Below are 24,735 nucleotides of genomic sequence, written 5' to 3'. Positions count from 1 at the left end.
GCCCATACAATTTTCTTGTTCATTAAGGACTGAGCATGTCATTGAGCCTCAAAAGGTGCTTTCCAAATGGCTGCTTTCTCAACTCACTAGCAGTCAAATCCAGAGCTAGCACAACTCACTAGTCACAAACTCACTAGCAGAGTGCCTAGGAGAAGAAGAGTAATTTCTGCTTGTCTGTGGAAAAAGCAGACCTCTCAGAGAGCCCTGCCTGAAGCAGGCAGCACTGACAGCTTGCAGAAATAAAAGCCCAGGTAGCTAAGAGGACAAAGAGAAAGGCACCTACTTTTAATATTAATAATAAACTACAAAAAAACCCTGCCCATATATGCAAATCCTCACATCTGGAGGAGTACAAATCTTCCTCTTGGGGCTTTTGTCATTCCATCTAGGAGCTGACAGTTATTGAGATCCCAAAAGAAAAGAATCAGGTCAATGCTGAGTAAGCACTTTTGCTCATTACCTGCTACAGACCAGAAGGAAGAAGAGAATTGTCATCTTTTCTTTTCCTGAGTTTTAGTATGGGGAGGAGGGGGAGGGGGAGGAGAGAAAAGCTATTCCAAAATTCCCGTGGCAGACTAGCTCCCTGTGCAGAAATTCTGATGCAGTAGTCCAACTGATTTAGTGCAGTTTTACTTCATCCATTTGCAAACTGCCTAAGGGAATCTTACTGCAGAGTAAGAGCACTAACATGCCCAGCTACAGCAGAATAGCTCCTGCACTTCAGCTCTAGGGGTCTACCCACATAGCATTTTCCAACTGTTAACCAAAGAACATGCATTCATGTTCTCAAACAAAGCCTGCTCATCATTTGTACATGTTTTACCTTAGACTACCATGGAGTGCAACTGTCCCAGGAAAACAAAATTTAACTTTAGTGCACTGGACATCTAACTAGAAAGGAAGACGATTGAAAGACAGAAACTGGTCCTTATTATTTTGCTATTTGGCTACAGGCGAGAAATCAATGAAACAGAAGTGAAGAAGAGCAGACATATGATCAATAAGGCAACAAACAACTGTTTCATCACCTATTCTGAGGTACTACTTCACAATGATGCAGTGAATTTAATGTACCTGGGGGGAAAAGCAAGCTTTATAATCAAACACTTGCTCCCTGTTATCAGAAATCCTTGGGTGCCTTTGTCTGAAGGGTGTAAGGGAGGGATCCAGATTTCATCACTTCTGTATGCTGTAGCTAAACCCGAAAGTCCCAGGAAATAGGAAGTTTTGTTACTGTCACATACCTACAGTTGACTTTGGTACTCCTTTCTTTTTTTTTATTTCCTATCTTTCTAAATATAATGTAAAATGACACTTCGCTGTTTCCAGTATGACACAAAAATAATAACTGTCCTAGGTCCATTAAAACTTTCCAAGTTACCTAGAGAACTGGTAACTAACTTACTCTGAAAGTGTTTATAACTCTGCCTGAAAGAGTAGGGCTAAATTTGTGTAATCTTTCCTTAAGCTTTCTCTGTAGTCATTCTGAGAGACAATAGCAGGAAGCCGTGCCAGAAGGCCTTTTGCTGACATGGTAATTGAACTGGTAACAAGAAGAAAATGACAATCCAATAGATGGTACAGGTACTTACCAGTATATAAAGACACTGAAAATTGCCACGCTGAAGACACTGAAGGGCAGGAAATGTACTATATAAGCTAAAAGCATTTGCCACTTCTTATACAAGCCGTCTTTACTTTCTTGGTCGCTGATAGCACGTAAAGGTGGGACTGGATTAAATAGGCAAGAAATAAATTAAATTACCATTAAACAGAGAGGGCAAGACTTCCTGGTAGCAAAAATGATCTGAAGCACACAGGCAACCTTGAGAATATATCAGAAACATTCTGCCTAAACCACTCTGATCATTTCTTCTCCACTATAAATGCCAAATGTGCTTCCCTCAGATTGCAAACATTGTTAAGCTTAACAAAAGAGGCCTAACTCAGCAGCATGCAGGACAGCCTTCTCTTTTTCGCACATACAAATTAATGACATGGAAAAAACTCCTGTCACTGGGTAATTTATCAAGGTGCTCTGATTTCAAGGTGATGACAGCATTTCCCTACATGAGCAGAACAGTTTCTAGGGCTGTAAATAGAAACTACTGTTGCTCACAGTAGGGCAGCTGTAAGAGCTGTTAAGTAAAATGTAATCATGGCATAATACTCATAAATCCAATTATGGTTAATTGTTGTCAAAGCTGTTTTGTACTTCCATCCTTTCCATGTGTTTGGTTTTGATCTCACTCAGGATGTTAACTAGACCTAGACTTTGTGCTGCCTTTATAATGCTACACACAGGCAAATTAAAGTCTTTTGCACAATTTAGAATAAAGCCTCCATACACAAGCCAGCTGTAAAAGGGAGAGGCACGGATCAAAGCACAATCCTTTGAATTAAACTGAATGTTGTGCTTCTGTATCATTTCTGACATCACCTAAAACTGTGAAGATCCTTTAAATTACTATCTTCAAACCCATACATTTTCCTATTTACGAAATAGTGGCAGCAATACCTGCTGCTGCACATAACACAGGACAAAAACTCACAAAGGGCAACAGCATTGAGCATCCCTGTGTAGGGGGGGGCACTCACGCACTGGTAGACAAGCCCCACGCGGTCCTGCACAGCTCCTTTTACCAGGTCATTCCTTAGTCTGAGCAGGAAAAAGGCTATGAACAAGCCAAACAACAGATTCTGCAGGAGACGCATGATGACACCAATCTTATCTCTGGAGAAGTTTCTTGTTGTCCTCCTGATAATGAAACAAACCAACAACAACACACTTGTCAGCTACGACTGACCACATATTGGTAGCGTATTTAGCTTTCAAGAAATATTACGCAGCATACACAAAAAGCTAATGCATTAGAAAAAGACAGGGGCAAGTACAGCGGGAGATCAAAATAACCAAGAATGTGCATTTATACATGGGATTGAAACCTGAAAGATTAAGGGAAAAGAAAAAACATTTCTTTTTTTTTTAAAAAAAGGGGAAAAAAGTCTTACCGTAAAAGAATCCACATTTTGTAAAAGGCACTGGGTGAGTCTTTGTTTTTGAGTGGTATTGGGGGAAGCTCTTTCATACACTTTGTTTTTTCAATGGCTGCCAGTACTTTTCTAAAGATGTCCGAGTTTTTGTAGGCTGATACAATTTCTTGAACCCTGCTGTAGGTTTCAAGTTCACGTTCCTTGCTTCGGGTGTCCACAGACGTCAGATCCACTGTAAATTTACAAAGCTTTTACTACATATATGCATTACTTTCCCTCATATCTCTACCCCACTTCAACTAACTTTTTTGTCTCCATCCTGAAGTCTGCACAGAAGGTATGTGTTAAGTACTCAAGCTTTCTTTTACTCCTCCCTTCTCTTGGATGCAGCCCGAATGAATAACTGGGCAGCCACAGCAGATCTGTGTTTTGTGGCCTCTGCAGGACCCAGCAGTTTGAGTTGATCTGGAAATGCAAGGCCCGAGGGATGTGCTGGTCAGACCTTTAGCCTTCTCCCTATGCAGAACAGAGCTATAAAGAGCAAGACAGAGTACTGGAGGATGAACATTATGAAGATAAGGAGATGATTTTCTGGCCATGTATTTCTCAGGTTTTTGGGCAAATGCTCAGACATGGCTCCATGGTTCCCCCTTGTCCCCTTCCTGCTCCTCCATAACTATAGAGGTTTATTTTTCTGTTAGTCTGAACTCTCATTGCAGAGACCCTTCTCTTCTCTGCTTGAGCTGTTACTGCATTGCTGGGCTTCACACATCTCATTTGCTCTCATTTAATGTGAACTTAGAGGATGTTCAGCAGGCCAGATTCCCCAGACAGGCTCAGCCTAAGCTGAAGGAAATATTACTGACTCCCATGGAACTTAGGAAAGGTAGATACTTCAGAGAGTTAATGTTCCTTTCCAATAAATCCACCTAAATATATTCCTGACACCAGTAACTCTTTAATTGGCAGATGGGAACTTTGTATATTCTTTTTCACAACTCATACAGGTTCAGCAATTCTGCTAAAATGCCTTAGAAATTTCCTTTTTTCCTTATAGCAAGGAAAAATCCTTATTAGCTAAGGTTTCAAAAACTGGATTGTTCTTCTCAGGAATATTTGTTTTTTACAGAATTTTATATTACTCTTCTACATCTGGTAATAAGTCTTCATCATTTATTTATTTATTCCTAAGGTTTCTCTCATCCTTAGATTTCAGTGTTGCAATGTTTGTGCAACTTCAAAATACAAATTTGACATGAGAAGAGCAGGCTTTGTCCAAGATTCTTAATTTTTCCTCAAAACCTTAACTAAGCTTATTAATAGTTCCTTGGTGTTTTGAAAACAGGAATTCAGCAGAATTGTCTTTAATGGTAAACGTACCCAAAACGAAGCCTTCACTTTTGCAAATATGAACATCCAAAATGCAGAAACGCTTTTTTAAACTTGGCCAGTGGGACTTGCTGGAAGTCACACAGGAAATAAATGACAACCAGGCATGTTTTAAAAGAATTATAACACCAACTACTAACTAGACCAAATAGCTAATGCCTACTATGCATTAGTATTTTTTTCATAAACACAACACATGACATTTCAATAATATAATCCACACTCAACTCCTAGGATCTGTTTTCCTCTGATGGTGTAAATTGTATCAGAATCTGTCCCTTCATTCACATCAAATTGCACAAAAAATATAAATACCAATTTTCTAAAGACTAAATATTCTGATGATTCTTTGCTCTAAATTGTATTTTTTCCCTTTCTTGTCACATTCCAAGGTTGACATTTGAAGAATGCAGTACTCTCTTCACCAAGCTTTTTCAAAAGTGGGTCTAAATCTCAAATCATCTATGCTTTTCAAGACTATTCAAATTCATGAAGGCAAAATTATCCTCACTGTCATACCAGTATTTTCAGCTTCATCCCATTTAGCTTTATGTCAACAACCATCCTCTCTTCTCCCTGAGTTTGGGATGCCATCTAGACAATAGGAAAACACTGTCTCCTCTGAATGCAGCTGCTTGAATGGGTCAAATTCCCTGGTTAGTGCTCAGCTGGTATTGTCAGAAATTAGCTTCCATTTAAGATTTAACAAGAGAGTTACATCCGTGTATGTATATGTGTACACATATAAGCACACATACAAACATGTACACATTCTCCTCAAACGTATACATGTATGGAGCAGGTACATGGTTGTCCTGCAGCAAAACCAAGACTCTTTTCCAAGTCTCATACTGACCCTTTTCTTCATCCTGAATTGGTAAAACAGAGCTCTTCAGCTCATGCCAGCAGCTTGCTATCATTGTCTCCTGAAGCATCTGTATGCTCTGTTCCAGTAGCTCACCCTGGTATTAGCATCTCCCCAACCTTTCAGAAACTCAGAATGCCTGGAAATTGATGCCTCAAGTCCTCCCATATTTATTCCACATCCTTCCCTCCAGGCAACAACTGTTTTCAGTTGCTTGGCATCATGGAGTCCATAAGAGCATGGGACTTTCCAAAGTCTTGGGGTCAAATTAATTTTCCAACATCCAGTGCACAGCCATAGAGAAATACCAAGGAATCCACAGGTTTCATGAAGTTGAGGTTCCTTTTTTATTAGTAGTTTACTCCTTTGTGCTGCGTTTGAGACCTACTGCCAACTTGATGATTTTGTGGAGTCAGTGAGGGTGACATGGACCCAGCCCTCTCTCTGAGCTGAATATAATTACAGAGTTGGGAAAGAATACAAATACATTTCTATCTCTGGAAAAACTTCAGTTTTGTGAAGAAAATGAACTTTTTTACCAAAACAATGTAGACAAACTTACCATAGAAGTCAAAAGGATTTGATTGTTCAGGACAAGAATAGCCACAGTCACTAAAAAATGTGATCATTTCCATGGGGTTCCCACAGAAAACCATTTCTCCAAAGCTCATGATGGCTATTTTGTCAAATAACTGTGGGGGACAAATTAATATATTAGCAATATGTACGGAGAAGTGCATTAATTCTTGAATACAGCTACTGTCTTGGTAATAGAAATGCTTTGACAGGAAAAATAATTTTGACACATTCAAACTTCCTTATTCTATTTCTCTCAAAGGAAGTTTGTCCTTTCTTTCACTCCTTTCAGTGGTTATGCAAAATGACACATCTTTAAGCTCTTAAAACTAATGCTTCTCCAAACTGTCAGCAACAGCAGCACGCAGAGTTAATCCACAAACAGAAATACGAGCTGGGTTTTTCTGACTTTCCTTCTAATGCACCTTCACTTACTGACTGACCTCCTTTGGCACTTAATAGCCACAACCTGTAAAAGCCCCAAACTGTTGGCAAGGTTGTCCTGAAGTGCTTAAGGACTTCAATAGCACTGCTCTTTGGGTGAACATTCGCCAGGGCAAGGTTCCCACCAGCTATCATCAATCCATGTTCTCAAGGCACCAGGGCTGCTTTCAATCCAGAAAAGCACTGCTGCTCCCCTCTGGCTACATGACCATTTTCATTCAGTCAGCCAGGGAAGAGGTTTCTTGCATTTGCATGGCAAGTGGTGGATGTGTCAGAAGAGCAAAGCAGGAAACAGTGATGGAAGGGAGAAATGCTCTCTTCAGTAAAAGCTCTGCAGGCAGGTCAGCCCCACCACATGTCCAAGGTGTACCCACATTCCTTGACATGCTTGTCCCAGTGGTTTGGGTTTGGGTAGTTGCATAACACCAAGATTAGGCACACACTCAGAGTGCATCCTGTTTTCACAGGGCAGTAGCTGTACCAAAGTGCCCTGTGACTGGCAGAAGGCCAGAGTTGTAAAGTTCAAGACAAGCCTGTATTTATGCGAGGGGAAGGAAGAGATCCTTTGAAGGCAACTATGCTGGAACTCGTACTTCTGTCCTGAAAAGAATCTAGGTACTAAAAAGCCTGGTAAAAAAAGCTAGTATTGAGTAGATATCATTTACCCTAAAGAGTTCTGAGCGAGGCTGATGAATTGTAAGAATCACAATCCTGTCTCTGTGTGCAAGCTCTGAGAGAAGTAAGACAAGCTGGTTTGCAGTCAGGCAGTCCAGCCCCGTTGTTGGTTCATCAAGTAGCATGACCTCTGTCAAATGACAAGGAATAGCTTTAAAATTCAGGCAAATGGGGAGTAAATGCTATAGCTTCTGCCTTTAAAGAAAGAAAATAATATAGAAATTACCTTACATGTGAAGTTCCACATGTAAAGTAGAGTATGCATAGATATTGCCACGACATACTCTTTCAGTTTTTGTTAATTTCAATGGTTCAGTTACAATGACGAGAAATAAGGACATAAAAAACTAAAACTACTGCAGGGTCATAGCATAATAATAACCTTTTTTCTAAATTCAGGTGACATCTGAAAATTACCAAAATGTATATGTCTGCTTCTAAGAACAATAATGCTAAATTTCAGCATTCATGCAAATGTAAATTTAACTGAAAATTAGCTAGAAGTTATAATCTGAATTAAATCTACTCATACACACAGAATATGCCATGAACAAACCAAGAGTTGTTAAAACATAACATATATGATTCCCTAGATAGGAGTGGGGGTGAGGTGTTACTGCATTTTCTTCATTATTTTATTGAACATAGAAGGAAAAAATTTGTAGTCAAATCCATTATTTTTATATAGATGAGACATAGCACAGAAGAAGGAAGTCCAACCTTGATCAGGGTAACAGAAGAGGAAAACTTTCACTATAGGTTTATCTACACAGAATTACTACAGTGTTTACTATAGAGTTTAGTGACTCACTGAGCAACAACTACACCCAGTGAACTCTCTGAGAGTCACAAGTAGCAGTGATACACCTCACTTTGCTATTTAAGTGCTCCTTCCTTCCTGGTACAGATTTCTTGCATAGCTGCATCGCTACAATGACTCCAGCATTCAGCAAATATGTGCTGTACATTTACTCCGTAAGATTCTGGCACTTTCAAGAAACTATCTCAAAACTGACAAAATTTCCAGTGATTTTCCCCATGGATAATCCTTCAATAGTTATTCTGCTTTGATTTTTACTCACTGGAATATTTTTGGTCCTGGAACATACATGGCACTCATGCACACATAGCTCAGTGGCATGGACTCTGCTGCAAGGCTCAGTGCTTGCATATATATGGCTCTAATGTGCTCAAAAACTATAAATTAATGGGCCACAACCAATGTCTGAGAAGAGTGAACCCAGAAAGACTTAAAATGGATAAATGCAAGTCTAAATCTGTATTCAATCCCTATGATTTTTAAATTGTAAGCTTTACAAGATGAGCTAACAGATTAACAGCAGACTTTGGTTACCGCTATTATTATTACTAGAGTAGCTTTTGCTGAATTACAGATGTAAATGTGTTTGTATTTTAAAGTGGTTTATGGAAGTCTATGGTAGGAGCACAAAGCCACACAGCTTTATTTTGAAAATCCATGCAGTGGTACTTACTGGGATCTTGTAATAGCTGGGCTGCAACTGATACCCGACGCCTCTCGCCCCCAGAAATTCCTACGAAATTACGGCTTCCTATTATTTTGTCAGCCATGTGGTTGAGACTCAGCTCATTCATGACGGCATCTACCTGAAAAATAATTACAATTTCAAAAGACTAGATGGAGTCCAACTCAGATACCTGTATGCAAGAGTAAAAAGCAGGGTTAAAAAAGATGTAATTTTAAAATACAATTTTCCCAATATCCTGCTTGATTCCATTCTAGTTGGAAAGTATCTGGCCTTATTTCTAGTTCATTATTTGTGATATATTATTTAATTTTTTTAAATTTTATTTTCATGTATTCTAAAATGAGTAAATTTTCGATTCTGTTGACATTAAGCAGTGAAGAGTTCAGAGGTGGGACTAGAAGTTAAGGTATGAAGCATAATGTGTTGGTCTGGCTTCCAAAATTGAGGAGCAGGAAGGCACATCCATTCTGGGGAAGTATAAAATACTTAGTGGAAGATGGGTGAAGAGAGAAGACAGAGAACAAGAGCTTTTGGTCAGGAATATCCAGTCTTTACATTCCACAGACTCCAAAAAGATCCTTTAAATAAATCTGTAACATACCTATTTAATCAAGAAAGTACCTTTTAAGGGACTTACTAGACCGGTGATTTTTGAGGTGTTCTGGTTGGTGAGGGACATCCTACAGGAGCCAGAGTAGTGTCAGAATCACTTCTGCTGTCCGTGAGGCTTACCAGCACACCTAAAGACCCCAGAGAGCTGGGTTTACCAGCTGGGGAAGGGGAACTGACCTCAACACAACAAGTAGCACCTCTTGCAGCAGTAACTGCTGCAGCTTTGGGTGGAGGGTTTTGTTCCAGCAGAATGGTGATTCCCCTGGGTGTCAGCACAAGCCCCTTGCAGAGGTGAGGAGCACCAGAATGCTCGTGTCCTCAGCAGGAGGATTTCTCCCCAACTGCAGAATGAGGATTACAAAACCTCATAAACGTAAAACACAGTCATGGATGGAAAGTGCTGCTGGTGAAAGCATTACATGACATCATGTCTACCTTTCTGGTGGAAGATGATAAAATACAGACCTTCTTTTTGATGAAGCTGTTGGAGCATTTCTTAAGAGTTAGTAAAGCTGTGTACGTCAAAGACTCTTGTACGGTGAGAAAGCTTAACAAAGTGTCACTCTGAAAAAAAAAGTGATACAAAAGAAGCAGTTAGTTCTGTAATATTTTAGTATCTTGTCCTGCTCATGCAATCTTAATTAATGCATACACTTTATTAACTGGTTTGTCCCAAGTTTACCAGTAGAATCACAGTCAGATTACATTATTCCATTATATTAGCAACTTCCTTTATAAGGAAGGAAGCAGAGTACACAAAAAATAAATGTCAAAATCAACCTGTGGCACATAAGAGAAACAATCTCTAAACTGTTCCTTCTTCAACTGACGTCCATTCACATACACTTCACCAAAGAAGTTGTCTTTATGTGCCAGTCTTCCTGATATTGCATCCAAAAGTGTCGTTTTCCCAGATCCTTTCAAACAAAAGAAATTAATCATGTGCTGAGATGAACATTCTGTCTCCAAGGGTGGTAGCCTGATTTCAATGCAGACATATGAAAACAAGCAAGGTTTTTACTCAATAACATTTAAATAATAGGTCCCTAAAATGCAGCTAGTTAAGAGGGGGAAATGGGAAACCTAGACTGTAAGTTAGCATTTAATTTGTACAAATTCACACTTTGCTGTGGAACATTTGAGTTTAGAAGTAACCATATCTACTATTGAAGTTATAATAGTTAGATGAGAGAAGATTGAACTTTGAAACCCAAGCACCACAGTTTTACAAAGCACAAGTTAAAATCAGCCACAATTTCATTATTTAAAACACAGATCTCGAGTCACATTCATATCATTATTTCTTTCAAAGTTCTGGAGCAACTTACCAGAATTTCCTAAAATCCCCATAATTTGGCCACTTTCTATGTGAAATGAAACATCCTTAAGTATTTGTCGGGTCCATTTTTTACAGTATAAAGAAAATTTCCACCACGGGCCAACACGCTCTCTTGGAAAGCAAACATCAATAAAAATAAACAGAGAATATTTAAAAATTTAGCATAAAGCAAGTGAATGGTTTATAGCTACTTGCATATGGGATGGGAAACTGTAAGGATTTTAAAATATGGAAAAACAAAAATCAAAATATTTTCCCCCTTCACTTCCCCAGGCTTTAACTTTTCAATTTCAGCATTATCTGGAAGGTAAAGCAAGGTCTGAACAGATTTTTCAGAATGATTGCTAAGAGACTTTTGGACTACAACCAAAGGGGCAAACCTGAACTGCAGCTTTATTTGTTGACCACGTCTGTCAGCCACTAATCCACCTGCTCCTTTTCTTAAGGTCTATGTTATCCTTGTGGCAGCCATAAGAAGGGCATTGGGAAAGGGCACAGTCTTTGGAAATCTCCTTCAGAGACGTGTGAAGGAGAACGGGTGAGCCCTCCAGATGGCAGGCTGGCTGTGCCCCCCTGGAGCGCTGTGCTGTGCCCCTGTGGCAGAGAGAGAGCCCAGTGCCATGAGGTGGGCATCCTGGAAACATCCCTCCTCCTGGGCTGGGCTGAACCCAAACCCACAGCCCGACTGAGCCGGCCCCACTTCCCTAAGTCGCTCCATGCCGCCCTCCGCAGCCCTACCTGATGGTGTAGGAGACTCCCTGGACACTGACGCTGTCGCAGGGCTGCGCTCCAGCCTTCCCCTCGCCTGTCTGCCCGATGCTGCCGCTCTTCGCCAGGGCGGGAGACCCTCTGCCCAACATCCTGAGGTGCTCCACAGCCTCCCTTGCTCAAGCCTGTGGCCAGGTGCCCGGCACTGCCCCCACCATGCCTCCCGCAGCAGCAAGAGGGGCAGCTCTCCCTGTCCCCGGGTCAGAGCAGGTCGCTGCCCCCGCACTTGCCACCTCAAAGAAAATAGAGGGACTCCAGTTCTTCCTTTCTCCTGAGAACAACTGATCAGGGATTAGCTGAAGCCGCTATCTGATGTACCTTTAGCCCGAGCTGTTACTGTCCCAGAGGAGGGGAATATTTCCCTGTCCACGGGGTCACACCAGCTGCAGAGACGCAGCACGCCAGGAGATATGGTGCTGCGGTGAAGGTGCCTGCACAGGACTGAGTTCCAAACCAAGAGAAGGATTTCCACAGCTTTCAAAGAGACAATAGTCAACCCACTGCAGGGAGTGAGACCTTCCACGACCAAGATGAAGGAAACTACTGAAGATGTCTCTCTGGACAATGCCAGCTGGAGCCAGGTGACATGCAAGGGCTTGCCAGTGAGTGAGATCTGCAGGGAGGAGGGAGGGACCCAATGGGCTCAGCTGTTCTGCAGCTATAGGGCTTGCTGGAAGCTGGGAGAGGCAGGCAGGCAGCCTGCCCACGGGGCTCTCACAGCTGCTGAGCCATCAGCTCCTGCAGCTCTGAAATCAGGAGCAGAAAGTGCCCACAGTCCCCACCAGAGCACACTGGGGATGAGGCCAGTGCCACTCAAGCCATGTTCAGATGCTGCAGTGGTGGAGCTGAGAGAGGCTCATTCAAATATGTGGATGGCAGACAAAGCCCCTGAGCATGGCCTGGACTGGCTTTCCTGGGATATGCCTTCAGATCAATACCCACATTTGCTGGGGAGAACCTGTTTTTAAAAATTAGGTTTGACATGAGCAAGAGCACAGAGTGCTTTGGCAGTAGGGGGAGTTTGGAATGCTTTCCTATGGGCTTTTCAGGCTGCTTAGCGTGATGTTGCTTTCTACTGTGTATCTAGACTGAAAAGATTAATCAGCCTCATCAGCTGTGAGGGTAGAGATGCACACAGAGGATCATGGCAGCAGCTGCCAAAGATACCACAAGCACGGGTAGGGTCTGCTACACAGGGGACAAGTACGTTTGTCTTGGCTGGTATATGAGTCTGACTCGTAGGAAAGCACAGGGCTGTGGGAGAGATATGGCTGTCTGGAGTGAAAACTGCAGGCGTGCACCCAAAGCCAGAAAGCTGCCTCAGCAAAGACTTCATAGTTGCAGCTGTATGCAAAAGGTTAACCAAGCCAAGCAGAGACTCTTGTTATTTTAACTGATACCTCAGAACACTGAGTTCCACAGCTGACAAACTGTGAATTTAAAAAAAAATACAAAGAGGAGAAAAAGACTGTACTTGTGGTTGCACACCCACTTGTTCATAAAGCCTCCAAGTTTATGAATCTGTGTGGAATTCAATAACTGGCATATTTCCAGTGAACCTCAATTTTTAGCTGCCATAACTTATGAAATACCATATGCACCATTTTGATCAAATAGACTAACACTGCTGAAGCAGTTCATCTTTTTTTCTAAAAAAGAGAGTCAATTTCTTTACAGTGGTACAATATTTATCTCCATTTTGAAAGAGACCCCTTTTAAACTGAAAGCTACTAGAAAAGCACAGCACAGCATGTTTGGCCCTCATACATGACACTGGAACAAAGTACATTTCACACTGATTAGCAGATAGCAGATAACTCATTGCAATCCCTCAGACTTTTGCACTACAGTAACTAATCAATAATAATGTTATATTCCATAAATGTATTTACCTTTGTGCTTCATATTTTCTGAACTCAGATTTTAACAGCACTTTAGTTATTGTAATTAACTGTTGTAATTCACCTAACAACTTTTCCAGACCAAGACCCAGGATACTATTTTTAGCTCTGAAGAAGATAACAGTCTGTATTTCACATACAGTGGAAAATCAAATGTTCTTGAGGTCAAAGAACTCAACTACCAGGTAAGAACTGTCGTTTAAATACCTCCCTTCAGCATGAAGCATATCCAGCAATGCTTGTTTCTATACACAAGCCATTTTAAAAGCCAAACAAAGTTGAAAAAGTTCACACAACTTTTGCACAGTCAAACACACTTTTGTGAGCAGAATCACACTCTTGGCTGCAATACTGAAAGCAGACTAACCCCTCCATTGTAAATGTATCTACTAAAGCTAGAGGATAGGACAGGAAGAAAGATCTAAGCTCTGTTTTATTTCCTCTGAGGGCTGGGGCCAAGGGTCTCTCTGTCCAGCTAGGGATGTTGGGAGCCCTTGCTGGCAAAAATGAGTATGAGGAAGGAGGCAAAGAGAGGATGACTAATAAGAAGTATTTCAAGAAACCAGTGAAATTTTTCATCTCCTGTGTGCCACCACAGCATCTGAAGTAGATTTCAAAATTTGTAGTTTAATGGAATTTCAAATTGTAATAAAATTTTTAAACATTTAGAATTTACAATAACAGTAAATTTCCAAAGTAACATAGGACAGAGATAGCTTTGGTGATTAACAAAATGAGAAGCAAAGCATTAAAACCATGGGTGGCTGCAAAAGAACTTCCTTCCATGTATTTTGGAAGATTAGCAATAATATTCTTTGCTTGTAACATCATAACTATGAAGGTATTTGTTGCTAAATAGTTTATTGCTTAAAGGGGCTGGTTTCTTTCTTTGTTAGGTTAACGCAGCATCCCAGATTCCCTGGTATGAAAACCTTGCACAGCTGAAAATGCCCTGGGCCTGGAAATCAGATCCTAGTTCTCACATGTCGATAATCCAGAATCTCAATTTGAAGGTTCGAAGTGGCCAGATGCTGGCTGTTATAGGGAGCACTGGTAAGAGTAACCAAATTTCAGGATATGACCAATTCTCAGGTAAATTGTATACAGCCAACACTGCAGGGTTTTTTTAATGTCAACATCTAGCTGAGAAAAATCCTATTGGAAATGTGTAACTTAAATACATTCTTTAAGCGACATGATTTGTGAGGAAACAAAAAATGATACCAGGGTGGGCAAGGAAATAAAATCTATTTTCAAACCCAATTTTGTTATGCCTTGTACACATTTGCTATTTGTTTCCTTAGGTGTAGTGGGGTATTATTATAACTGTGGACTTGAAGCCCTAGATCTGCTGGACATGAATCAGCTTCATGGCTCAGATTCAAAACAGGCCAGTTGCACACTTTACCCAGAAATACAGCAGACAAATGAGGTCAGACCCCACAAAAAAGATCAGTGCCAACTTGCATAGCCATAAACAGGAATTCCCTTTGGAGTGAAACAATTCTAACAGGACAAAATATCGCAGTTGGGTTAATTAAGAGAAACTTACAGAGAAGAAAAGATAGTTCCTCTTCTGTTTGGGGTCACTGCTTTACAAGTCTTTTTCTTTTTTTAATTTTCTGGTGGGACTGGTCTAATCTTCTCCATGCTAAGGCTGACTAATGGAGAGGTGGCCTTTTCCCCATGTGTTCCATTGAGTTTAAGCTCATCTAGGGAGAGAAGTCGACATGTGATATGTTAAACTGAAGTAAAAAGTACCATACTTTGGAGGTGAAAATCTCCACGCTGTGTCTCCACTGGACTCTTACATCAGGTTAGCTCAGACTCCTACATCAGGTTAGCTCAGTGATTCTGTGAAGATGGTCTCAAAGGCACGGCACATTTGCCAAAGAAGTTTTAACTTTATTTCTACAAAGAGAGGTTTTTCTCCCTATTGCCATGGGAATTTTTTCTTAGTACATATTCTTAATACAATTGAAGCTGTACCTTAGAGATTCTCCTGAAAATAAAAGGAAAAGCTTGGGATGAAATAACATATTGAGTTATAGATATAGCACCTTTGTAAGGTAACATACACTGAGCACAACCCCCTTTCAGCAAACTAGTCAAACTATTTTCAAAAGCTGTTTATCATCTATTTTATCAAATGCCTTAGTAAAATGGATTAAACTGCTGATGGGTTTCACATTGTCAATGGCAATCAATATGTCACTCTTAAACAGAGCAATATGTGGTTTACAGATGGATGGGTTTCTTTTTTAAAATGTATGTATTAAGAAACAAGTGTGGAGTTAATCTTTCAACAGGGAGACTAGACATAAATGACATCTAATCATAATAAGAAAGCTCTCTATGTTTACATACAGTATCATACAGCAAAAAGGAAAAATTCATTTGCTATTTAACTCCAAATCAGGTGTCTTTTCATTGTTTTACTTTTCTTACCTCTGGGTATGAGCTAGCTTATCTTAATTATTTAAATGTGGTTTTGTCTTATTTAAGTCATAACAATTTTTATTTCAATCATTATTAAAGTTCTTATTGTCTGTATAATCATTCAGTGCCTTAGTCATTCAGCTGATCCAGCTGCTGTTTCTGAATTCACAAATCCCTCCACAAAGAAAGCTCTTGGTAGCATTTGGGTGTCAGCCCTGCAGCCAGGGCACAGTACCACCTTTCACTTATGCTTCAAAAGTGAAAGGTAACCAAAGAGGTCTTACTTCTTGTGTTCATGGAACTATCCTCAATACCCAACCTCCCAATTCTGCTGAGAAATGACAAGGGTTAAAGCCACATACTCCATTCCAGAGGGGAGAGATTTTCTGAACATGATCTTATAGTCAGTATTTTCTTTGAAGACCATTCTGTCTCTGTGGCTTTGGAAAAACTGCAGGAAGTATTATGTTAAGAAATGATAAGGTATGAAAATTTCTGTCCTCTGTCTGTGACAAGGTCCCTTTTCAAAATGATCCCTTGGAAATTAATTCAATGCTCAATTTTGATTTTTCTAGCTGGTGGAAAGACATCCTTGCTTGACGTGATAACCTGCCGGGATCATGGAGGCAAAATCAAGTCTGGACAAATCCTGATCAACAACAAACCCAGCACTCCCCAGCTTGTGAGGAAATGCATAGCACATGTGCGGCAGGATGACCGACTGCTCCCCCACCTGACTGTCAGAGAAACACTATTGTTCGTTGCCAAACTGCGCCTTCCCAAGTTTTTTTCAGACTCACAAAGAAAAAAAAGGGTAATTAAGCTGCTGGAAAAAAGTAAAGTTGTCAAAAATGTGTCTGACAGGAATTATCCAAAAGATCCTATGTGTTTGGAGTCAGAACAGCCAATCTGGGTTTTTTTATGTAGATTATGAATTATAAAACTTTTTCTTCTTTCAAGGTAGAAACCAGCAATTGTTGCAAAGCTCATAAAAAAATGACAATCTAGAGAAAGCATATCAGAGTCTGAAAGGCAAACTAAATTTTTGATCACTGAGTCTTTTTTGATGTTATCTCTAAAACCAAAATCTGCTTTCAAGTGTCTCTTGATCAGACAGCACTGAAATATTCAGATGAATTTTGACTCCATTAATGATATTTGCACTTTTATCTATGGAGAGTATCCCCATGAACACTTGCTTTACCTTTGGGATCCCCCAGGTAGAAGATGTTATAGCAGAGCTGCGGCTGCGTCAGTGTGCAAACACCAGGGTGGGCAACGAGTACCTTCGTGGTGTTTCAGGAGGAGAGAGGAGGAGGGTGAGCATTGGCGTGCAGCTGCTCTGGAACCCGGGTGAGCAAAACCCTGACACCTCCCTCCTGCCTACCACAGACCATTCGGGGAGGATGGGGCAGCAAATGAAAAGGACAGATTTCAGGGAAGAGGCAGATACACAATTGCACCTGTGGGGCAGCCTGAGGAGTTCATAGTCAGGACACTTAACCTGGCACCACCCTCCGCCAGAGGTTACCTCTCTCTCCACAGCACAGCTAGACACAGTGACTGGGTGCTGGTCCATTTGCTTACATTGAAATCAGTGCTGATCACATATAATACTGTAATTATTACAGTAATAACTCTGTAAACAGAGTGTTTCAGCAGCTAACCCACTCTTGTTTCTGTTACCTTGGCCAATGGAAAAGCAGAGGCAGACCAAGGCAGACCCCCCTGGGAGCCTTCACCCACCACTCTGACCCCCCATCACACAGACTACTGAAGGTTGCCTGAAGTTACCTCACAGCACTGCTCTGGTCTGTGCATGTCAGTATCATGTTTGGTTTTTATCTGACCACATGCCACAAGTTACTTTGGAAGCCTGCTGGCCTATTGCAATAGGGAAGTTGTTTACCTTTCCTCTGAGCCAGCCCCCATTTACATGAGCAGTAATAACAGGGGAGGTAATTTTCTTGGCTATATAGTCACTCATTGCAGTCTTGTGCAACTCACCAACACAGCTGGCTCATGCAGCAGGTGAACTAGAAACTTCCACTGTCTTCAGTAGAAGCAAAACATGAGGCTAAAACCACAGCTGATTTGGCAGGATTGAATCCCCTATCTGACCTTACATATATCAAAAGGACTACTAACCTTGACTGAACCTCTTGTTGAGCAAGACTTGACATCAGCTCTTGCACTGGGAAGTGTATTTGAACATTTTTTATTTGCTTAAAGTTATATTTTTGTTTTTATGGGAAAAGCAGAAGTCTTTTTCTTTTGTGAGAAGTGATGCTCAAGAATAAATGTGCTGGCCCTGAAGTAAAAAATTTTTTTTTCTTTAAATTTAAAAATAATCAGATTTCATGCATTAGCACCATTTCACTTAGAACATATTTTCCAAATCAAACACACTGCTTTCCACAGCTAACCTTATTGTCTTTGGCAGGGATACTCATACTCGATGAACCCACATCTGGACTGGACAGTTTTACTGCACATAACCTTGTGATAACACTATCCAGACTGGCCAGAGGAAACCGATTGGTTCTTCTTTCACTTCATCAGCCTCGGTCAGATATCTTCCAACTGTTTGATTTAGTTCTTCTGATGTCTTCTGGACTCACTGCCTACTGTGGAACAGCTAGAGACATGGTCCAGTATTTCACAGAACTGGGCTATCCCTGCCCAAGGTACAGCAATCCTGCAGACTTCTATGGTCAGTATCAAGCCCTGCCATAAAAAAAAAGGGCTACTGGTAATTATTTGCTTTCATAAGTGTCCAGCTAACATTGATTTTTGTAGACAATAACTGTCTTAGAAATGCCTTATAACTGACTGAATCAATATCGCAGCAAGTCCAGTTTTTAATAAGATCCCTATTTGTCAGTACAGGAAATGTAAGAAAAACAAGAGGTACGGACAAAATCAATTTTAAAAAATCCTCCTTCTAACCCTGCCAGGTGTAAAAACTCCTCCAAATGTTTAGCACACTTATCCTCCTGTTTTAGCTGGTTGAAACTTTGACTGGGAAAAAAACAGATAAACTGATGAACTGCTTTCTTTAGTCAGTTTTCTGACGTCTCATTCAAGTAACATAGAAGCCACTTTCTCAGAGTGAAGAATAATACGCACCTGGAACAGTAAAAGGGAAAGAGAAGTGCTGCCCAACAGAGCATACTGGAAGGGATGGAAAGCTAATCCTAGGCAGAAATCTTTCTGCTTATCAAAGAAAGTTTACATGGTTTCAAATCTATTCTTTCTCTGGTTTTTGCAACATGGAAAGGGAATCTGGCCCTGTTAATCTAAGGGCAGAAATTTCTTAACAGAGGCTGGTTCAGCAGCAGCCTTTAGGTCTTTGCTCTCAAGTTGGTCAGGAAACCCCATACAGACAGCAGTGCCCTGGAGTAACCTCTTCAGCACTAAAGTGCAGACAACCTCAGTGCTCTGGAGTAACCTCTTCAGCTGTGCCTATGTGGCAGGCAACATCAGCTGTGCAGAGATAAACAGAAATTAAACTCCACTGAGTCAACCCCTTTAAAAAGACCTTTGCCATCACTGGGGTTCAGAGCAGCCCTCAGCCAAGCACAGCCTTGAGGGAAGCTTGAGCACCGCCACGTGGGAATGGAGAGGCAGGCCTGGAGGAACTCGTAGCTGCTGTCTGTGGTTACAAACCCCCACTACATGGACCTAAGGAGGGATGAGAGAGGGAGGTGGAAAAACTTTTAGCAGTATGCAGAGTCAGTACCCATGGGAAGAGAAAAGAAATATGGACAGCAGGGAGGTGGAAATAGGCTGGGAGGGTAGAGGATCAACAACAAGAAGGAGGACATGAAGGAAACGCACAACTGCTGGCTTTGAGCCTGAAAGAAAAACAGGAGACCGTGGCAGAAGGGAAGACATAGGGCAAATTGCAACCTATTTCTGATGGACTCTTGCTTAAGAGTGGCTGAACAGAGATGATCAGCCCAAAGCAAGGAATTAGGAAGTGTGCAGAGATAGTTCTTTCAGAAAGCATCTGCAAAATATCAGGTATTGTCACTCTACACTGAAGGTCAACATGGGAGAATACTATTATAAGTTTAAACTTTTTAAAAAATCATTTCGTTAAGTAAAAAATAATGCTAAGTCAACTACTGTCTCTGTGACTATGTTGCCCTTAGATAACATTCCTTTTGGACTTTCTTAGTATCTGGTAAAGTTTATGGCACCTCCATAAAATACAGATTAGGTGATAACTATAATTTTGCAGATGAAGAAAAAAAACATGTGAGTTAAGTCAAATCCACATAAAAGAATGTAAATGCCTACATGCCAGGAAGGAAATTTTTCTCAGCACCCCTCCCTAGGCACTATGAAATTTAGAAAAATCTGAAATACTAATTTATAATATTATAATAAATAATTATCTAATCCCTCTGCGATTCACTAAAAGACTAGGTAAGAAACATACACATTAACAATGTTATCATAACTACCTACAGTAACTGATAAAGTTTTAACTTATGCATGTACTCAGGTTATACTGTCTATTCACAATGAAATCCCTGATTCTAAACACAGCATGAAGTTATCATTCTATAGCATATAGGCTTACATCAAGTCATGTCTTGCAGTTGATTTGACCAGTATCGATAAACAAACCACAGAAAAGGAGAGGGAAAGTCGAAAAAGAGCAAATACTCTTGCCAACTTGTTCCTAGAAAAAATCAAACATTTTGATGATTTCTTATGGAAAGTTACTGAAGAAGACAATGTTGCGACCACTGTCAGCAAGCAAAGGTAAAGAAAATAGTGTTATTCAGAAGATCTGAAAAAATAGCTACAGCCTGTGCTAATTTCAATTTTTTTTCTTTTTCTTTTGGACAGCTCCCAGTTAAATTCAGAAGAGGCTATCAACATGCCTCACCATTCAAGTGATCAGTTACCAGGAGCCTTAAAGCAGTTTACTGTATTATTAAGGTAAACTTATCTTCAGCATACACAGTTATGTATCGTGCCCATTTGTATCTTAAATCATAAGAAATAAGCACAAAATGCAGTGCACCCATTGCCTTCCTTCAGGCTTTCAGCAATTCAGACCTGACATACTCAGTGACTGCAGATGCTCCATAGGTTTGATAAAGTAAAAGTTTTTACAGAAACAGACAGCCCAACTCCCATCCTAGTCAAAGGTGGCAAGTTCCATGAACTGATTTTGATGGAGTTTAGGGCAATGTCTTTGAATATGACTGGCATTACTAAGTACTAAATCTTATGGTCAATGTTGCTGTTTTCCTAGCCGTCAAGTCTCCAATGACTTCAGAGATCTTTCAACGTTATTAATCCATGGATTTGAGGCCCTTCTTATGTCATTATTAATTGGATTTTTGTACTATGGCCATGACAAAGATGGACTCTCTATTCGTGACACAACAGCACTGCTGTACATGATAGGTGCCTTAATCCCCTTCACAATCATTTTGGATGTTATAGCCAAATGTAAGTGTCAGTTTGCTTGTAAACATTATAAGCAATCGAAATCAGAAAATTCCTAAATTAATGAAAAAAATAAATTTATTAATACAACCCTAGGACAAAACCAATCTGTTTGTTCCTACCCTGCAGGCCATTCAGAAAGAGCAATGCTTTATCATGACTTGGAAGGTGGAATGTACTCTGTTAGCCCATACTTCTTTGCTAAGGTAATTGGTTTTGTTGCCAGGAAATACAAATAGTTGTCTTGAACATTAAAAAACACAAGCAAATCAAAGACTTGTTGTATAAATAATCACATTCATATCAGACTTTGTTCTTCTGCATCTGCCAGCTAAGGCTATTGCTCTTGCTTCCTTGGCATTAATAGATTAAACCTCACACTACTTTAGATCTGTTGTCATAAGTCATGGCTGAGATCCCACACCAGAAAAGCCAAAGAAGAATATTTCACTGGGTTGTTTGGCCAAGATTTGAGAAATCTCAGACTCAAATTTGAGGGTTTAGATAATTTTACATACCTGCATATCTAATTCACTGAAACATATCTGAAAGTTTGCTTAGATGTCTTGATCTGTAAACCAAAATATTTGCATAAAAAGCTAAAGCAAAGGTAAAACAGAAAGCACAAAATGTTAACTGTGAGTGTTCCAGTAGTTGTTTGGGCCTGTACTGGTCAGAGATAAAAAACTGTATTAAGTGCATAAAGAGCAAGAGTTCCTGAAATTAAATTTAGAACTTTTAAAAAAATTACATTCTCTTTTTCACAAGGGTTTAGAATGATCCCTCCTTTGTGATGTTGCCACTGTTAAATGAGTTCTGCCTGCCATGGCATCTGTAATTTAGGTTTCCATTTCTGCACAAGATTTTAAATGCTTATTAGTGGTTGCCAGAGAAAAATATTCTTTGCATTGTGTCACAAAGATTGCACATTATTCACAGAGAAATCGATGTAATTTGTTACAACCTTAGTATTACAGGAGAGTGGCAACCCTCTTAGAAAGAAATAATGCTCTTTATAACCTCTATGTATTTGACAAAATACTATTTATGCTTTTGTTTTGCAATAAATTAAGCTGCTAACTGGACTGCCTTTGGGACAAGGCAGGAAAGGGACCAGCGGCCAAATTTGTCTCAAATTTGATCTCACACTAGGTTCAACCAAACTGAGACAAAACATACAGTTGCCATGAGTCAGTAACAGTATTACTGTTATCAAGCACACCAGTTCTCAGTAAAAGTGTCTTAAATTCTTAGAACTGCAAGACATCTAATCTGTAACAAGAGTCCTCTCCATTTAACATTTAGTTATAGGCAATGTCACAACTGGAGAAAAAATGAGCACGGATTTCAGTTTCTGCTGTGGGGTTGTTTTTGCATGTCACTGACAACCCCTAACAGGGAGATAATTGCATTCTAAGGGAGTATTTCCTGTAGTTTTTATGAAAATTCCATAAGTACATTAAGATGCATCTCATGTGATTTTATAATTTTAATTCAACTTATTCTTTTTTTTTTCTTTTCTTCTTCCTGAACAGGTTTTGGGGGAGCTCCCAGAACACTGTGCTTTCGTTATAATTTATGGGGTTCCCATCTACTGGCTGGCAAACCTGATTCCTGAACCAGAGCATTTCCTGCTGAACTTCCTCTCGGTGTGGCTGGCTGTGTACAGTGCCCGTGCCATGGCACTTTGGGTGGCAGCACTGCTGCCAACCTTGCAGCTCTCGGCTTTCTTCGGCAACGTCCTTTTCACATCATTCTACCTGAGTGGTGGTTTTGTGATAAGCCTGGAAAGCCTCTGGACAGGTGAGACAAAACTCCCACCATCCCTCCAAACTGAAATATCAATGGCTTCCACCAGTGACTTGTTGTTGTGAGACTGAGTGTATCCTGTGCAGGAAAACTCAGCTTTATTCCTACCTTTGCAATTGTCTTCTTGGACTGTGATGGTGGAGTCAGATCGTTCATTTTATATCAGTGTCACCATCTGAAAATGAGAGAACAAGAAGTTTGGTTGAGAAAGCACTAGTGAAAGGCTTGATTCTTACATGGTTGCCAAGTTTTTCAGTATAAAGAATTGTATTCAAAAGATGAAGATGGAGCTCCAGGAAAACTTAGTTGACAGTGGGAGTTTGATGGATATGGATATCAGCTCACTCCTCATTTCCCACCTCCATGTAACAACATAAAGTATATCTGCTATTTTGTCCAATAATAAACTCCTACATGTTTACAGCCTCTGGCTGTCATGAAATGAGACAAACCTGCTGTATTTGGCAGCAGCACAGCAGTTTTTGAGGTGTCAAGTTTTGTGTATGTGTATCAATTTCTTTCTTTTTCTTTTTTTTTCCAGTTCCTTTTTGGGTTTCTAAAATCTCTTTTCTCAGATGGAATTTTCAAGGAATGATGCAAATTCAGTTCACTGACCTCACATATGAGATGACTGTTGGAAACACTACTTTTCAAATACCAGGGAAACTTGTAAGTCAGCAATAAAAATGGTTAAAAACATTTGATAACCAGTTGGAAGACTATTTATATGCCCGTCATATTTAAACGGACGTTGTAGGCCTCAAAGCGCCAAATCAATATGTGAAGTCGCATCACACTTGGTTTATTGTAAATTTGTCCCTAAAGATGTCCCTACAGCAGTCACTCCTTTGATGCCTTTCTTTTAGTGGTAGACAAAAAAAAGGAAGAAAAAAGAAAATAATAAAGGGCCACTATTTTCCACAGAAGGCCCAGCTATGCACTTGATGAAGTTGTTCCGAAGCTGAAATGTGTTTCTCTGAAATAGAAATAGTGTAGCTCCAACCCACTATCAAACCACTCTCAAAGCAACACCCTACTGGAAACCAAGGGGGAAGGGGCCAGGAAAGCTCACGTGTAAAACTCACTTCACAGGTCCACCATGAAAAGTTTGTGCCTTTTCCTGATTTTGTGCTCTCGATCATTACAGATCACACAGTCTCTGGACCTGGACTCCCATCCTCTCTACGTGAGCTACCTCGTCCTCACCGGCATCATTTGCAGCTTCCTGCTTTTGTACTACTTATCTCTGCGCTTCGTCAAGCAAAAATCAGCCCAGGACTGGTAACAGCAGAGGAGGCAGCAGGTGACGGCGTTCCTTGCAGGAAGGCAGGGGGAGAAGGAGGAAGGAGCCCGATTTCGTCCCCGCAGCCGCCCGGGGCGCGGCGGCCACAGGATGGCAGCAGAGCCCCAGCATCGGGATGAGATGCGGGCGGCATCCCGCAGAGCCTGCCACGGACCGCCAGCAGCCTGGACTGGGGGACTGGGATTAGGGCTTTTGGTTTGTCTAACACACGGTGTGCACAGGTGACAAGGCGCTTGGGAGTTCTCCACACCTGGGTATGTTCTGAGCTATGGGCCACCGATTTAAAAGGACTCGCACATTGTAATAAGCTGATATTTTAGACCATAATGCTTGAACATATAGTGATCACATACTTAATTCAGAAAGCTGCGAGAGAACAGGATCAAAACACCACTTCCTGTGGCATGTATGATATTCAGCACTCAGAACAGCACAGAGGAAAGACACGCAGATTTCACAGGTACCTCAGGAGAACCTGCCAAGATGGAAAACACAACTGTTAACTCCTCTGTGTTGTTTCTAATTGCTTATGTGTTTTAAAGCTTTGGCTTTTAGTTCCAGTTAGGGGCTGATGATGCTTCAAATGAGTGTTTGCTCAGTGTAGAGATGATCTCTTGTAACAAATAAAATTGTCTCACTTT

The 24,735-nt window shown here is 40.6% G+C and overlaps 2 protein-coding genes across 3 annotated transcripts in view; one reads left to right on the top strand and one right to left on the bottom strand.

The window, feature by feature from the left end:
- The window catches only part of ABCG5 (ATP binding cassette subfamily G member 5), a 17,027-nt gene extending 5,538 nt beyond the window's left edge, over nucleotides 1-11,489 (bottom strand). The window contains exons 1-10 of the mRNA XM_071577431.1: nucleotides 11,141-11,489; nucleotides 10,392-10,513; nucleotides 9,844-9,980; nucleotides 9,529-9,627; nucleotides 8,437-8,569; nucleotides 6,934-7,073; nucleotides 5,811-5,940; nucleotides 3,013-3,226; nucleotides 2,553-2,758; nucleotides 1,593-1,731 (exon numbers count right to left, since the gene is read on the bottom strand). Of these exons, the coding sequence (XP_071433532.1) occupies nucleotides 1,593-1,731; nucleotides 2,553-2,758; nucleotides 3,013-3,226; nucleotides 5,811-5,940; nucleotides 6,934-7,073; nucleotides 8,437-8,569; nucleotides 9,529-9,627; nucleotides 9,844-9,980; nucleotides 10,392-10,513; nucleotides 11,141-11,262 (1,442 nt within the window). The 5' untranslated portion in view covers nucleotides 11,263-11,489. The remainder of the gene's footprint in view (nucleotides 1-1,592; nucleotides 1,732-2,552; nucleotides 2,759-3,012; nucleotides 3,227-5,810; nucleotides 5,941-6,933; nucleotides 7,074-8,436; nucleotides 8,570-9,528; nucleotides 9,628-9,843; nucleotides 9,981-10,391; nucleotides 10,514-11,140) is intronic.
- Nucleotides 11,406-24,735, top strand: ABCG8 (ATP binding cassette subfamily G member 8). Of its 2 annotated transcripts, none has more exons than XM_071577419.1 (13): nucleotides 11,406-11,751; nucleotides 13,152-13,256; nucleotides 13,968-14,124; nucleotides 16,086-16,324; nucleotides 16,731-16,863; nucleotides 17,954-18,223; nucleotides 20,121-20,286; nucleotides 20,374-20,466; nucleotides 20,786-20,985; nucleotides 21,112-21,188; nucleotides 22,518-22,785; nucleotides 23,333-23,460; nucleotides 23,939-24,735. In XM_071577419.1, the coding sequence occupies exons 1-13, from the start codon at nucleotides 11,701-11,703 to the stop codon at nucleotides 24,074-24,076; spliced, it is 2,025 nt and encodes a 674-aa protein (XP_071433520.1). In that variant the 5' UTR covers nucleotides 11,406-11,700; the 3' UTR covers nucleotides 24,077-24,735. The 2 variants fall into 2 exon arrangements, with proteins under 2 accessions (XP_071433520.1, XP_071433512.1); XM_071577411.1 differs by having other exon boundaries at nucleotides 11,406-11,772.

This window comes from Pithys albifrons, chromosome 2 (assembly GCF_047495875.1).
Source record: "Pithys albifrons albifrons isolate INPA30051 chromosome 2, PitAlb_v1, whole genome shotgun sequence".
Lineage (NCBI taxonomy): Eukaryota > Metazoa > Chordata > Aves > Passeriformes > Thamnophilidae > Pithys > Pithys albifrons.
The sequence above is the reverse complement of the archived record's forward strand: the minus strand, read 5'-3'. Positions and strand labels throughout refer to the sequence as shown.

Excerpts from the sequence above, each read along its gene's own strand:
- ABCG8 (XM_071577411.1), top strand. The coding sequence starts at position 11,701 with ATGAAGGAAACTACTGAAGATGTCTCTCTGGACAATGCCAGCTGGAGC. Across the intron at positions 14,125-16,085 it reads GGCTGTTATAGGGAGCACTG|CTGGTGGAAAGACATCCTTG; the intron begins GTAAGAGTAACC and ends TGATTTTTCTAG. Across the intron at positions 18,224-20,120 it reads CAATCCTGCAGACTTCTATG|TTGATTTGACCAGTATCGAT; the intron begins GTCAGTATCAAG and ends CATGTCTTGCAG.